Raw genomic sequence first — 13,204 nt, 5'->3', positions numbered from 1 at the left:
GGTTGCTGGGATTTGTGAGGCAGAAGGCAGTCTCGTAGATACCCTGGTCCGGTGCCATGAAGGGCTTTATAGGTGATGACCAACACTTTGAATTGTGACCGGAAACTGATCGGCAACCAATGCAAACTGCGGAGTGTTGGTGTTACATGGGCATTTTTGGGAAAGCCCATGATTGCTCTCGCAGCTGCATTCTGCACGATCTGAAGTTTCCGAACACTTTTCAAAGGTAGACCCATGTAGAGAGTGTTACAGGTATGGGGACAGATGTGGATGGAAATCTTTGATGCGTTGCCTAATAGATAAGAGAAGATAAGAAATGGCCTATAGATAGATAAATAGACAGACAGACAGACAGAGAGATAGGGATATGGTTATATAATCCACTTTTCTTATTTATATAGTATTCCAGAAAGTATTCTTATGGCATTTTCCAAACTCCTTTCCTTGGGGTCAATTAACAACAGGAATCTCAAAGGACAAAAACTTCTTAGATTAGAAGCGAAACATCTTCTTCCTCAAAAAATGCTCCAGCTGCTTTTAGAAAAAAAAAAAAACACCTTTGAGATAACTATGAATTAGATGACTGACAATCTTCCACAGACATTTAACCACAGGAATGTTCATGTCTAAATAACTATAGCTTTAAATTGCCAGCAGGCCCACCTCAGGAAGCAGTATTAGAGAGTTTAAAAGGAAATGAGGAGCAAACCAAATGAACCAGGTGTTGAAGTATCTCATCATCATCATCATAACAACAAAATCATAGTTGGAAGGGATCTTAGAGGTCCTCTAGTCCAAACCCCTGCTTAGGTAGGAAACCCTACACTACTACGGACAGATGGTTATCCAACAACAGATTGATTGATTGATTGATTGATTAGATTTGTATGCCGCCCCTCTCCGTAGACTCGGGGCAGCTCACAACAATAACAAAGACAATATAAGAACAAATCTAATAATTTAAAAAACACTAAAAACCCCATTATTAAAAGCAAGCATACACACAAACATACCATGTATAAACTATATAGGCCCAGGGGAGATGTCTCAGTTCCCCCATGCCTGACGGCAGAGATGGGTCTTAAGAACTTTACGAAAGGCAAGGAGGGTGGGGGCAGTTCTGATCTCCGGGGGGAGATGGTTCCAGAGGGTGGGGGCCGCAACAGAGAAGGCTCTTCTCCTGGGTCCCGCCAAACAACATTGTTTAGTCGAGGGGACCCGGAGAAGGCCAACTCTGTGGGACCTAACCGGTCGCTGGGATTCGTGCGGCAGAAGGCGGTCCCGGAGATATTCTGGTCCAATGCCATGAAGGGCTTTATAGGTCATAACCAACACTTTGAATTGTGACCAGAAATTGATCAAGTTATTCACAACGTCTGGAGGCAATCTGTTCCACTAGTTAATTGTTGTAACTGTCAGGAAATTTTTCCTTAGTTGTCAGTTCCTTCCCTCCTTTTTTAGTCTGCACCCATTGCTTCTTTCTCTCACTGAATTTCACAATCAGGGTGTGTGTGCGGGGGTGATTCAATGGAGACACATAAGGGACATTTGAAGGCAAACACATTCAACTACTTAAAAGAATGTAAGGAATTTTCCCACACAGTACTAGCCATATTGGATCAGCCCAAAAGGTAACAATCATTCGGTGGCAACAATGAAGGTATTCACGGTGACGGAAGGCGAATGAGGAAAAAGCATAATCATTAACAGAACAACATTCTTTCCCTTCGTGGTACCTTGATGGAGCTGTTCTGAAACATCTCCACGGTCATTTCTTCTTCGTCGTCTTCGTCTTCCCCCTCCTCCCCAACAGCGGGCTCAATCACCATGCCCGGAAACCTCTCACTCTCACAGAACTGGAGGAAAACGGGGTTACGGCTGGAATTGCGCTGGATCTCAACTCGTAGGATGCCGTCCCTTGGCCATTTATCCCGGACGTGTTCCAGGCAGTTGATGGGCGAACGGGAGAAGGTGATGTGAATGTAGGCCAGGATGAAGAGGACGAAGAGAGCCTGGCAGACAAAAGAATAACAAATTACAACAGTGAAGTCTCCCTGTCTCCCAAGCTCCTCCTTATTATTTTACTGAAAGAGTAGTAGATGCTTGGAACAAACATTTTCTCATGTTGATTTTGATCTTTCCCCCAACTAACTTCAGATTGTGTCCCCTTGTTCTTGTGTTCACTTTCCTATTAAGAACACTTCCCTCCTGGACCTTATTTAACCCTTTAACATATTTAAATGTTTCGATCATGTCCCCCCTTTTCCTTCTGTCCTCCAGACTATACAGATTGAGTTCATGAAGTCTTTCCTGATACGTTTTGTGCTTAAGACCTTCCACCATTCTTGTAGCCCGTCTTTGAACCCGTTCAGTTAGTTGGGGGAAAGATCAAAAGCAACATAAGAAAATATCATTTTGCTGAAAGAGTAGTAGATCCTTGGAACAAACTTCCAGCAGACGTGGTCGGTAAATCCACAGTAACTGAATTTAAACATGCCTGGGATAAACATAGATCCATCCTAAGATAAAATACAAGAAATAGTATAAGGGCAGACTAGATGGACCGTGAGGTCTTTTTCTGCCGTCAATCTTCTATGTTTCTATGTAAGTCAAATCTAAATGTTCCACGTCAAGATTCGATTCCATAAAGCAGTGTTTCCCAACTTTGGCAACTTGAAGATATTTGGACTTCAACTCCCAGAATTCGCTGGCTGGGGAATTCTGGGAATTGAAGTCCAGATATCTTCAAGTTGCCACGGTTGGGAAACACTGCCATAAAGGATCCTGATTAAACACTGTGTGTCATATTTTTTATTTACTGTATTTATTTATACCCAACCTTTGTTATTTTTATAAGTAACTCAAGGTGGTGAGCGCCTTTCTCCTCCTGTTAAGAGAGAGTGATTGGCACAAAAGTCAACCAGCTAGTTGCTATGCTTAAATTAGGATTAGAACCCACAGTCTCCTGGCTTCAAGCCTAGTGTCTCAACCACTGAGCCAAAATTATAAATAAATAGTGAATAAAAAACATCATAAAATAAATGGGGGTTATAAAATAATTAAAACTTGGGTCAGTTTTGGTTCTGGCTCCATGCACCTTCCACCCATAATTGCCTTTTCCCGTGGACTAAACTTCTTTCAAAGGTTTTCAATTCTGAACAAGTCTCTCCTTCTTCTCAGCCAGTCCACTTCATCTCTGAGCAAAATGTAAAAGGTTTCTTCCTCTGTAATTACAGGTAGTCCTTGAATTACATAGAAACATAGAAGTCTGACGGCAGAAAAAGACCTCATGGTCCATCTAGTCTGCCCTTATACTGTTCTCTGTATTTTATCTTAGGATGGATATGTGTTTATCCCAGGCATGTTTAAATTCAGTTACTGTGGATTTATCTACCACGTCTGCTGGAAGTTTGTTCCAAGCATCTACTACTCTTTCAGATGCTTACAGATAGAATTGAGCTTGCTAAGCATTGATAAGCAAGCACGTTAATTGAGTTTTGCTCTATTTTACAATCTTTCTTGCTACACTTCTTCAGTCAGGTCTTCAAACTTGGCAGCTTTCAAGACTTGTGGACTTCAACTCCCAGAATCCTCCAGCCAGCATAGCTGAAAATTCTGGGAGTTGATTTCCACAAGTTTGGGGACCCCTGTGTTAAATGAGTCAACAAAGTTGTTAAGTTAGCAACATGATGGTGAAGTGAATCTTGCTTCCCCACCGATTTTGCTTGTCAGAAGGTCTCCAAAGAGGATTCACACGATCAACCGTCATAAGTAATTTAATTTAATTTATTAAATTTATAAGCTGCCCAAATCCTTCAGGACTCTACAGTACACACCACGTGCCAAGCATCCGAATTTTGATTGTGTGACTGTAAAAATAATAATAATAATAATAATAATAATAATAATAATAATAATAATAATTTATTGGATTTGTATTTTGGAAATGCTGCAAGTGTGAAAAAAGGGTGGTAAGTCAGTGCCTGTATGAACGGCCACTAAACAAATGATTGAAAATCAAATACGACCTGTACTCCAGAAATTAAGGCAGCTGCCATGACATGTTTCTGTCCATCATGCCCTATGTCGCAAGGTTAAGTCAAGTCTTTGTGTTAGCAAAAACTTCAGAAGAGAAGGAGTTAGGGGTAGTGATTTCTGACAGTCTCAAAATGGGTGAACAGTGCGGTCAGGCAGTAGGGAAAGAGTAGAATGCTTGGTTGCATAGTTAGAGGTATAATAAGCAGGAAGAGGGAGATTGTGATCCCGCTGTATAGAGCACTGGTGAGACCACATTTGGAATACTGTGTTCAGTTCTGGAGACCTCACCTACAAAAAGATATGGATAAAATTGAACGGGTCCAAAGACGGGCTACAAAAATAGTAGACGGTCTTAAGCATAAAACTTTACAGGAAAGGCTTCATGAACTCAATCTGTACAGTCTGGAGGACAGAAGGGAAAGGGGGGACATGATCGAAATGTTTAAATATGCTAAAGGTTCAAGAGGGAAGTGTTTTTAACAGGAAAGTGAAAACAAGATAAATATTGAAATATCTATTGATAATAGATATTGATATTGATAAATGAACTCAATCTGTATAGTCTGGAGGTCAGAAGGGAAATGGGGACAGGATCAAAACATTTGAATAATAATAGATATTGATATTGATAAAATTGAATGGATCCAAAGACGGGCTACAAGAATGGTGGAAGGTCTTAAGCATCAAACTTATCAGGAAAGACTTCATGAACTCCATCTGTATAGTCTGGAGGACAGAAGGGAAAGGGGGGGCATGATCAAATATGTTAAAGGGCTAAATAAGGTTCAGGAGGGAAGTGTTTTTAATAGGAAAGTGAACACAAGAACAAGGCGGCACAATCTGAGGTTAGTTGGGGGAAAGATCAGAAGCAAAGTGAGAAAATATTATTTTACTGAAAGAGTAGTAGATGTTTGGAACAAACTTCCAGCAGACGTGGTTGGTAAATTCACAGTAACTGAATTTAAAGATGCCTGAGATAAACATATATCCATCCGTAAGATAAAATACAGGAAATAGTATAAGGGCAGACAAGATGGACCATGAGTTCTTTTTCTGCTGTCATTCTTCTATGTTTCTCAGTCTCAATCAAATTGATCTTGATTTGTGGCCACTTACATCAGTTTCCTTGGCAACCGCTCATAAATCAGCCCTTGACACCACCTGGGATTCTGTTTTAACCACCCCCCCGAGTCTGTTTGTCGGCCCTGCACCTCCCTGCCATCCTGCATCCAAATTTATCAAGAAGGGCTGACCCTGTTTTGCTTTCTAGATCAGCCAAGGTCAGCTAACGCTGCCAACTGGCTCAGCAGAGCCAGATTATGAGAAAGCAACTTTAAGATACCAGAAAAAAAGCAACAACAATCAGCTTGCAAATGCCGCATTTCAAAAGCATTTCCCCCCCCCTGCTTTACTATGGATTAGTACCCTTCTGGAGAGAGTAATAAACCATTTTATAGCCTAGTAACTTTATGGCGCTGTTTAAAACTAAACCCACAGAAATTATCTCCTTCTTGCTCTTCTGGGAGTTCTAAACATATCATGTTTGCTTGTTATAATCCTTACAGCGGTCCCGTGTGGTAGACCAATACTGTTGCCTTCAAACTGCAAACGAACAAGGCTCTCCGATTCGGAGAAGGCTGGCAAAACATATCCAAAACATTTTATGATGCTCAAGAACAAGGGCTTTAAATTACAGAGCAGTAAATGCCACTGCAAGAAAATACACAGCCCTACTATTTTTAAATAGGCCGAGCTTTAAAGAGCTGGCAGCTTGGGTTTGAGACCTGAGTTCTGCGCAACAGAGCGACCTCCTGTTATTTGCCCCAGTTTTTGCCCACCTAGCAGTTCAAAAGCATAGAAATGTGAGTAGATAAATAGATACCACTTAAGTGGGAAGGTAACAGCATTCCGTCTGCCTTTGGCCTATAGCCATAATGGACATATGAACATGTAAATCAGAGGTCTTCAAACCTGGCAACTTTAAGACTTATGTTTTTAAGACTTGTGGACATCAATTGCCCAAGTCCACAACTCTTAAAGTTGCCAAGTTTGAAGACCTCTGACTTAAAATTGTCTTCAAAAAACCCTGGCTACCTCAGCCAAGAAAGAAAGATGAACACCATGCCCCAACGTCAGATGTGATTGACAGGGAAATCTTTACTTTTTACTAATTTAGGTATAGTAAAATTAAGGCAGAGAAGTGAGGAACTAGTAGAACCTTAGAAAAATTCATTAAGCCTAGTATTTTCCTGTAAGTTTATCAACAAGTTCGATAAAAAGGTGAAGCCAATCTTTACCAAATTTGATACCAAGTTTGGGGGTTTTCTGACCGGTAATACTTCAGAGCAAAAGAAATAAAACTGGGCTGAGCATACTTCACAAAGGCATGTAAGGTTCTATTTATAACTGATATGTATAATATACATATGTGTAAGCATGCATATACAATGGTTGAGTACGTGGCTTGATTGCATTAAATGTAAAGAGAGTTTTGAAATAATAGCTGATCAGCGGTTGAACAGAGGCTCATGGTGTGGTGTCACGTAGGAAAAAAACTAGCATGAATTTAGGAAGCATTATGAATTTAGGAAACAGTGCAGGAAGTTGCTCTTTATTCCTCCCAAAATTGCCACATGCAGCTACTGTTCTAGGCACACCATTTTCCCTTCGGCCTTACTTTTTCCTTTCCAAGCTGTCAAATGAAAATAATACTGACCAGCTTTTTGGGGGGGTACTGTGAGGATTACAAAAGTAACACAAAAACATTCAATAGTTAGACATTATGTAATAAATAAATGTGTGTGTGTGTGTGTGTATGTTTTCGTAGATTTTCAAAAGTATAGGTCTTGGGACATTCATGTCTTTTCCCGTGTAAGATTGATAGAATCTTGGCGAGTTTTGACAATGTCCCATTCGTCATCTTCAGGCTGATGTTTTCAATATATTCCAATATATATATATGTATATGCACACATAGTACAGAACATGTACTGCAGACAGAGCAAAACTGAGTGAGTTAGGCGGTTAAGAAATATGAGATATAAATAAAACACTATATTTAAAGCTCGAATAAAATGAATTAATGCTATGGTAATTTTAAAAAAAATACAAGATAGTCTGGGTAACAACAAGCACAAGAAATCAAAGTTAAGCACTGGGAAGTTTTGTAAATCCGAATCAAGTGCAGGAGGCCTGTGGAGGAGGGGCATGGAGAAAATAATCCATCACAAGCCAATAAAATGTTTACCAAGGGGGGAAAATGTCCTAACCCCAAATCTCTTAGAGGCTAAAAACCTTTTTATCCATAAGCTTTAGCAAGCATTCAAACATTGCTAATTCTATTCCAAACCCATAGGAGAATGTACACCTTGAATGGAAATGTTACCTCCCTCTAGCCCCCCATAATTACCTTAAGGAGTATGAAGAATTCAAAGATGCGACGGAAAGACGGTGGGAAGAGGCGGGCATAGGTGACAGCCATTTTGAAGAAAAGGGCATGGAACAGGCGATCCCGAACATTGATGAGGGGGTTCTGGTTGAGATTGCGGACCCCTCGGTTATTGCCAGCAGGGGCCCCGCCCACCCCATTATTGTTCAATGGATGGTGGGTGTTGTTGGGCTGATTCTCTGACATCCTCAGTTGGTGAAGGTGCCCAGGGGGTTGATAGGGCTGCTTTCAAAGGCTTCTCCTTGCAGTCTTCCCTTGAAAGAATTTAACTCCAGTTTCCCAAGTATAAACTTAATTTCAAGACACTAACCAAGTCCGCCAATAGGAGAAAGCACTTAAGCAATTGAATTCACCTCCCAAACTGGCACAGGGAAGAAGGAAAATAAAAAGACCCTGAAAATAAGTTATCCTACCACGAAGTAGCCCATAGTCTGACTTAGAAGAAAAATGGTCTTTAAAGGGATTGAACATGAAAGATGCACCAATTTTGGAAGCAACCAAGAAAGGGTAAGCAAGAGTTGAACAGAAGGGCAAGCTAACCAACCCTCCTATAAGGGTCCCTGATGGTAGGAAGGGGTACCTCAAACAGGACCTAAAAAACGCTTCAGGAACACAAATAGGATAAGAAGCAGGAGAAAAAAAATAGGGGAAAAAACCCAGATCTGCCTCTCCCAGGGAAAAAGACAGGGGCCAAAAGCGTAGCTGTCAAAATGGAGGGATCAAAAGTTCAACAGGTCAGGGATGCCAGAACCCCCCCAAAAAATCGAAAATAAAAATGGGATTGTGGGCAGACTGATGCAAAAAGACAGAAGAGGGATTCAGCAAAATAGGGGAGGGGGCTATCAAATCACACAGGATATTTTTGGGGAGAGTGGGGGAATGAATTACATTGGGCAGAAAGGGGAGAGACCTGTCAGAGGGGGTGACATGGAGGGAGGGGAAGGCTGTGACACATCTATATGACCTCTTATTTAAACGTGGGCTGGGGGGAGGATTTGGTGAACCCCACCAATTTCTAGCAGAGGGAATCAGGGACAGAATGAGGGGAAGGGAAACAAGAGAGGGGGAAGATACTGCGAAGACGCAATTTCTATTTTTTTTTGGGGGGGGGGGGAGCCAAGAAAATCCCTTTGCAAATTTTCCTAGGGAAAGGGGGGGGGACAGGTGTCAAAAGGGAGGCGCTGAATTTGGGGAAGAAATAAAGGGAGAATCCCGAGAGGATGAAGGGCGTGGGGGAGGAGGGGACGGAGAAGGCTCGCCCTCCAGAAGGGAAGAAGTGGGGAGGGGGCGACTCCCGTCACTGTGAGGGAGAAGGGATGCCCCCCTCCAGCCTTCCCCCCAGGAAAGGAAGAACAGCTTCGAAGGAGGAAGAAGAGCAGGAGAAGGAGAGCCGTCGCCCAGCCCCGGTCAGAAAAAGGCGAAGAGTCAGGCCGGGCGAAGCAGCGTCGCCGGCCTCACAAAGCGGGGAAAGAGAGAGAGAGAAAGAGACAAATAATAATAATAATAAAGCTCGTCCGTGGGGAAGTGGCCCGTCCGCTGGGCCTCCGCCTCTTCTCAGTCCACCTTCACGTCCGCCACCAGGGCCACCGCCATGTTTGATTAATCAAGCTCGCTTCCCCTTTCCCTCCCTCCCGCATACCCGCCCCCCACACACCGCTCCCGCCCCTCAGCCACCGGTGACGTCAGTCGAGAGCAGGCAAGGGTGGAGGAAGGCCGAGCGAGGGCCGAAAAGCATCCTGGGAAAGGAAGGCGGAACTAGAGGAGCCCGGTAAGAGGGGGGGGGGGGAGAAGCGCGCGAGGCTGCGAAAAGCTGACTGCAAAGGGGTAAAAGGGAATGGGTGTTTATAAACACTTCCGGTATTTTAATTTACTTATTTGATTTTTTTGCCCTTCTCCTTAGACTCAGGGCGGCTTACAACATGGTAGCAATAGCACTTTTTAACAGAGCCAACATATTGCCCCCACAATCCGGGGAATATTATATTATATTATATTATATTATAATTTATTTATTTTTGACAAGTACTTTTTAAAAAATCCCAAATACCCCCCCCCCTTCTCCCCTCCAGCCCTAAGATACCTGGATGGGCAAGTAAGGGGGAAAAAGTGTTTAAAAGCTTCGTTTTTAATCCTATCCATTCTGACGTAACTATCGAGTTTCCGCCTTCTCAAGAGGAGGCGAGAAAACTCAGAACTGTTAATCTTCCGTGGAAATCTTTTTATATACGCAAAAACTACTGTGAACTATTCACTCTTCACCGGCCTACAGAACAGAAACGTTCAACACAACAGCCTCCGTTAATTATTGCCTCTATAATTTCCATACGTGACACGTCCTTCTCACCCCTCACATGGAGGATTCGACCAACGGCGATTCGAAACCACACGTTGTCGGAAACCATGAAACGTTCGACATTTTACTAACCCCTTTGTCCCCATATGCCCCACCCACCCAATTCTGGAGCCACGCCCCTTGATTTGCATAATCCGACCTTGCCGGTCATCCTGTGCTGAAAATGCAGTTTGTTCTGAATTTTTGAAACTATTTATTCGAAATTTCGAGCTATAAAAGAGACACAACTTGTTTTGGATTAATACAAAGTAAATCTTTAAAATTTTACATATGAATTTGCATATGTGGTCACCATAACTTACAATATTGTGTGAATATGGAGCTTATATAGGTTTTCAGAGCTTTCATGGTTTGTGCTCGCTTCGGCAGCACATATACTAAAATTGGAACGATACAGAGAAGATTAGCATGGCCCCTGCGCAAGGATGACACGCAAATTCGTGAAGCGTTCCATATTTTGTTCCTTTTTTCCTCTTTCCTGCATCCGTTGATGACTCCACTTAGCAACGTAGTTCTCCCACCTGGATCTAACGTGATATTTACTATTGTTTTCTCTGCTGTTGCTATTTTTGGCAATGTTATTTGTGGCTTTGGGAAATATTTATCGCATCTAAATTCCAAACCACAGCAGAAGCGTTTTCCTATTTTTTTAAAAAACGAAATCTTGGATTTCGTGAGAACGTGAGAAAATATTTTTTGACTGAAAGAGTAGTAGATGCTTGGAACAAACTCCAGGCAGACGTGGTTGGTAAATCCACAGGAACTGAATTTAAACATGCCTGGGATAAACATAGCTCCATCCTAAGATAAAATACAGAAAATAGTATAAGGGCAGACTAGATGGACCAGGAGGTTTTTTTCTGACGTCAATCTTCTGTGTTTCTATGTTTGAATAGCTTAAAACATGCAGTCATCAAGGTGGCTTTGCAGGATTGAGGTAGTACATGCCATTAGCCCAGTTATCAATTTCCAAAAGTTCAACTTTATAAGCTAGATCCTCAACAAATGAAACAAAAAGTTGAACTGCTCCTAGAAGTGGAGGCTTTGTTTCAGCATGTGAGAAAACTTGGTGGGCCAAACTTGGCAGTTGGTTGGTTGGTTGGTTGGTTGGTTGGTTGGTTGGTTGGTTGGTTGGTTGGTTGGTTGGTTGGTTGGTTGGTTGGTTGGTTGGTTGGTTGGTTGGTTGGTTGGTTGGTTCGTTGGTTCGTTGGTTCGTTGGTTCGTTGGTTCGTTGTCACCCAACTTTGATGAACCCTGATAGAGATTGTGGGAACTGGCAACATTCAAAGATCAATTTCAAAATCATTATTTAAGGTAATATTTCTCAATCTCAGCGAGCTGGGGAATTCTGAGAGTTAACATTCACATACAGGTATAAAGAAAGGGTTGCAGGAACTAGGTATGTCTAGTTTATTGGAAAGAAGGACTAAGGGAGACATAATAGCAGTGTTCCAATATCCCAGGGGTTGCCTCAAAGAAGAAGTCAACCTATTCTCCAAAGCACCTGAGGGTAGAACAAGAAGTCTGCAGAGAGAAGCGGCATACACATCTAATAAATAAGAAGAAGAAGCAATGGGTGGAAACTAAACAAGGAGAGAAGCAACTTAGAACTTGCTCTGTCGGCGTGTTTCAACCGCCCATAATTATAGAGTAATTAGTCCAGGAAGACACACATCACATGATAAAAGGAAAACCCAAAAGTTTTTATAAACAGAAAAACAGAAACAGCTCCCTTTTTAAATGTCAAAGGGATTTTCTGGTACACACAAGGCACAGGTTAAATGCAGTCCAATTGCTCACCCAATAACTGGGAAATTGAGTCCAATTATAAAATCCAGAGAGTCCACACACACAATCCTGAACAGCAAAAAACCACGATCTTGACGAAACCATGAATCAGATAAACACACCAGGCTGCACTTTTATCTGTAGCACTAATTACAGCAGCCCCACCCAACCACAGGTGGCCTCATTTTCTCTTGTAATAATCCTTCAGTTGTTGTCTCCTATGCATCACTCTACGCATGCATGGATGTGTCATTAATTCTTGTTCAGAATCCAGGGATGATACAGATTATTGATCTCCTCCTGGGCTGTCTGCCAAACTCCCCTCTTCCCTGTCACTCACGCTTCCTTGGTCAGAGGAGACAGATTCCACTGGGAACAAAACAGGCCTGTGGCATGTTGATGTCTCCCCCACCTCCACCTCCACATTGCTTGGGGCAGGAGCTGGGCCAGAGCTAACCACAACAGAACTAAGGAGAAATTTCCTAACAGCTAGAACAATTGATCCGCGGAACGGCTTGCCTCCAGAAGTTGTGAATACTCCAACACTGGGAGTTTTTAAGAAGATGTTGGATAACTCTGATAAGACGGAGTGGCTGTGGGTTTTGCCTCCCAAGGACAATCCCACCTGTCCGTCCATCACCCTGGGGGGGGAATTATTGACCCCCTCGGAGAGGGTCCGCAACTTGGGCGTCCTCCTCGATCCACAGCTCACATTAGAGAACCATCTTTCAGCTGTGGCGAGGGGGGCGTTTGCCCAGGTTCGCCTGGTGCACCATTTGCGGCCCTATTTGGACCGGGACTCACTACTCACAGTCACTCATGCCCTCATCACCTCGAGGTTCGACTACTGTAATGCTCTCTACATGGGGCTACCTTTGAAAAGTGTTCGGAAACTTCAGATCGTGCAGAATGCAGCTGCGAGAGCAGTCATGGGCTTCCCTAGGTATGTCCATGTCACACCAACACTCCGCAGTCTGCATTGGTTGCCGATCAATTTCCGGTCACAATTCAAAGTGTTGGTTATGACCTATAAAGCCCTTCATGGCATCAGACCAGAATATCTCAGAGACCGCCTTCTGCCGCACGAATTCCAGCGACCGATTAGGTCCCACAGAGTGGGTCTTCTCTGGGTCCCGTCAACTAAACAATGTCGGTTGGCGGGCCCCAGGGGAAGAGCGTTCTCTGTGGCGGCCCCGACTCTCTGGAACCAGCTCCCCCCAGAGATTGGAACTGCCCCCACCCTCCCTGCCTTTCGCAAACTCCTTAAAACCCACCTTTGTCGTCAGGCATGGGGGAACTGAGATATCTCCCCCCAGCCTATACAATTTATGTATGGTATGCTTGTGTGTATGTCTGTTTAATAATGGGGTTTTTAAATATTTTATATTGTAAATTATTAGATTTGTTATAAACTGTTTTTATTGTGTTGTGAGCCACCCCGAGTCTACGGAAAGGGGCAGCATACAAATCTAATAAATAAATAAATAAATAAATAAAATAAACTATCTGAAGTCGTGTAGGGTTTCCTTCCTAAGCAGGGGGTTGGACTAGAAGACCTCCGAGGTCCCTTCCAACTC

General features: G+C 42.9%; 1 protein-coding gene and 1 non-coding gene across 3 annotated transcripts in view; one reads left to right on the top strand and one right to left on the bottom strand.

Annotated features, from left to right (window-relative positions):
* TMEM259 (transmembrane protein 259) overlaps positions 1-9,141 on the bottom strand; it is a 58,548-nt gene extending 49,407 nt beyond the window's left edge. The window contains exons 1-2 of one of the 2 annotated variants that reach the window (XM_070746452.1): positions 7,448-9,141; positions 1,737-2,012 (exon numbers count right to left, since the gene is read on the bottom strand). In XM_070746452.1, coding sequence (XP_070602553.1) covers positions 1,737-2,012; positions 7,448-7,672 — 501 coding nt within the window. In that variant the 5' untranslated portion in view covers positions 7,673-9,141. The remainder of the gene's footprint in view (positions 1-1,736; positions 2,013-7,447) is intronic. The other variant, XM_070746443.1, reaches the window with a different exon arrangement.
* A 1,051-nt stretch (positions 9,142-10,192) lies between these two features.
* Positions 10,193-10,299, top strand: LOC139158267 (U6 spliceosomal RNA). The gene has a single exon (XR_011557658.1). It is a non-coding gene; the product is annotated as a U6 spliceosomal RNA (small nuclear RNA).
* Positions 10,300-13,204: the final 2,905 nt, after the last annotated feature.

The sequence above is a fragment of the Erythrolamprus reginae genome, chromosome 1, assembly GCF_031021105.1.
Source record: "Erythrolamprus reginae isolate rEryReg1 chromosome 1, rEryReg1.hap1, whole genome shotgun sequence".
Lineage (NCBI taxonomy): Eukaryota > Metazoa > Chordata > Lepidosauria > Squamata > Dipsadidae > Erythrolamprus > Erythrolamprus reginae.
Note: the sequence above shows the minus strand (reverse complement) of the source record. Positions and strands in the feature narration are given on the sequence as shown.